The sequence below is a fragment of the Austrofundulus limnaeus genome, unplaced genomic scaffold, assembly GCF_001266775.1.
Source record: "Austrofundulus limnaeus strain Quisiro unplaced genomic scaffold, Austrofundulus_limnaeus-1.0 Scaffold24, whole genome shotgun sequence".
NCBI classification, from domain to species: domain Eukaryota; kingdom Metazoa; phylum Chordata; class Actinopteri; order Cyprinodontiformes; family Rivulidae; genus Austrofundulus; species Austrofundulus limnaeus.
The window spans coordinates 1,796,265-1,798,572 of record NW_013952426.1 but is presented as its reverse complement, the minus strand read 5'-3'; the positions used below and the strand labels follow the sequence as shown (position 1 = coordinate 1,798,572).

Below are 2,308 nucleotides of genomic sequence, written 5' to 3'. Positions count from 1 at the left end.
ACTACATATTAAGGAATGTTGGAATTGCATATATTGTTTATTTATGGTCCATTTGTTCTTTGTTTTTTTTAAAGGGTTGATTTTCTTACCTGGTAAGTATCTTCCAGCCTGTCTCATACACCAGACAGGAACATGTTCAATTTCTTGTCCTCGAGCTGCTCGCAGGAATGTGTCATTCTTTAGCTGAGGAAAGTCTTTAGGGCTAGGTAACAAACAAACAAATAAATAATAATAAAACACTGTAGATTAGCATATTTTAAGAGAAAGACACAAAAAAACACTCTTGGTCACATTTATTGCTCTCACAAGATATTTCGTCACCATCGTACCGATGTAAACTTTCAGAGAAAACTTGTCAGATTATAGTTATTAATTGCATTTTTTTAAGGACATCGTAATTACAACATAGAAAAACAGAAAACACACATTTAGTGACGCGTCTTCACTTTTAGACAACACAAAAGCTTTTTGTCTTATCAAAGCCACTGGTGTACCCCTCCCTTTTCCTGCAAACACACAGAGCATCCCACTGAGCTGGTCTCAGTGATTATGGAAGATAACAGTCCTCTGCTCACTTATCGGCTCTCAGCAGGAGAGAAAAACGGTTGAATCAGAGGGATGGAAGGAAGGACCTTCAAAATTAGACTAAACTGTTAGATTTAAAGAAGAAAAACATACAAATTAGAGGACTGACACACAGTTTGTAATGCAGTTGCTGTTAGACTTTCTATAATATCAGTCCTAGTTTTCAGTATTACCAACAGATAATTGTTTAATTTGCCTTTCACCAAGTTTATTTCATGAAAAGCACATTTACATGTCAGCTAAATTGTGTAGAGTTCAAAACAAATCCTGTCTTTGTGCACTCTGATAACATAAAATACTCATGGAATAACAAAATGTTCCAAAAAAATATCAAAATCATCTTTATTTACAGAGATGTTTGACAGATTTCAAAACTGCTGGGTTTCAAAATAAAAGCCTCTGTCTACAAGAAACTGCGAAAATTCAAACCCATCAGTCCCATAGAATTAAAATATTGACATATAGCTTGTTTATTTGCAGTGAAACAAATATGCACGGCCAAGAAGGAGCTAAAACATTAAATTTCTATTAAACGTTTTAAAATATTGGCAGGCTAGTGGTTTCGTAATGTTTTCACCGCCATTAGTCAAAATAAAACAACAAATTAACATTTGGAGTAAAAAAAAGGACTTACAGGATTAAATCGTTCTTGCTCATGTCGGCGGGGGTGAAGAAGACAATGTTATATTTTTAAAAATCCCCCAATTCTTACTTAAGACGTCTGGAGCGACCTGCAGCTTTTAAACTCGCATATAGGTAAGACCTGCGCGGACAAGAAGAGGGCGCGGCCATCTTTGAACGTCACGTGACCATTCGGGAACACAAAGCGACGCTTCAAAATAAAAGCGTTTTTGTTTCTACTTTTTTTTAAAACCCGAAACAAAAAAGCTTTTATTTTGAATTTTGAACGTGAAGGCACAACCAAATGGGATGGACACGTTTAATCCAAGGTACCCAATGAGGTAAATATACCTCATTGCGTTGAATGTTATAGTTTACATCCGGAAATGTCGCGCATGCGCAAAACGCTGGAGGGTAAAAACGCTGCGCAGCTGCAGCCAGACCCAGACGATTAGTTTACTTGCCAAGCACGCTGCCTGTGTAAAACAGTTCAGATATCAAAATGAAACCTGGAGGTGTAGGTAATCTTAATTTAGGTGATCTTTGTGCAGAGGATCGCAAAAGGTATGCAGCAAAGCTAACTAGAGCGTAAAGCCTTCCTGACCCGTTTCAAATAGCTGACAATCTGTGGTAAAATAAAAATTACAATACAGTGTTTACTTGTAGGACTCTGACACAGACACAGCTTCAGAGGRGGGTTCTGGTCATCCATAAATGTGAATTTTCTTTTTAAAAATGTTTATGTAGGATGTCCTTAAAATGTTTAATTATTAATTTGAAACTGATTGATGCTGACTGATCTGGGCACAGACAAACAACATACCTCTAACAACATCCCTCTGAGTCAACAGTTAAAAGATCATAAAACCACAACAAAATTTTGAACCACTTCACAAAACCATCTAAAAAGATCAGAAGTTGATTAAAACTAGTGTGGCAGTATGCCCTGTAGGCTTTGAATGCACCACACAAGTGCCTGCATCTAATTGGTTGTGGCGCTGGCTGCCTGTATATAAAGGGCCCTCCCTCTACCTGTGTGACATGGTTGCCTCCCGGTTCAGACTATGGTTGCAGGTGCTGCACGCTAGCCCCAGGCTAGTGG

General features: G+C 37.9%; 1 protein-coding gene across 1 annotated transcript in view; it reads right to left on the bottom strand.

Moving 5' to 3' along the window:
* Positions 1 to 1,371, bottom strand: part of urod (uroporphyrinogen decarboxylase) — a gene marked incomplete in the record, with an annotated part of 13,855 nt that extends 12,484 nt beyond the window's left edge. The window contains 2 exon segments of the mRNA XM_014004471.1: positions 90 to 202; positions 1,220 to 1,371. Coding sequence (XP_013859925.1) covers positions 90 to 202; positions 1,220 to 1,242 — 136 coding nt within the window.
* Positions 1,372 to 2,308: the final 937 nt, after the last annotated feature.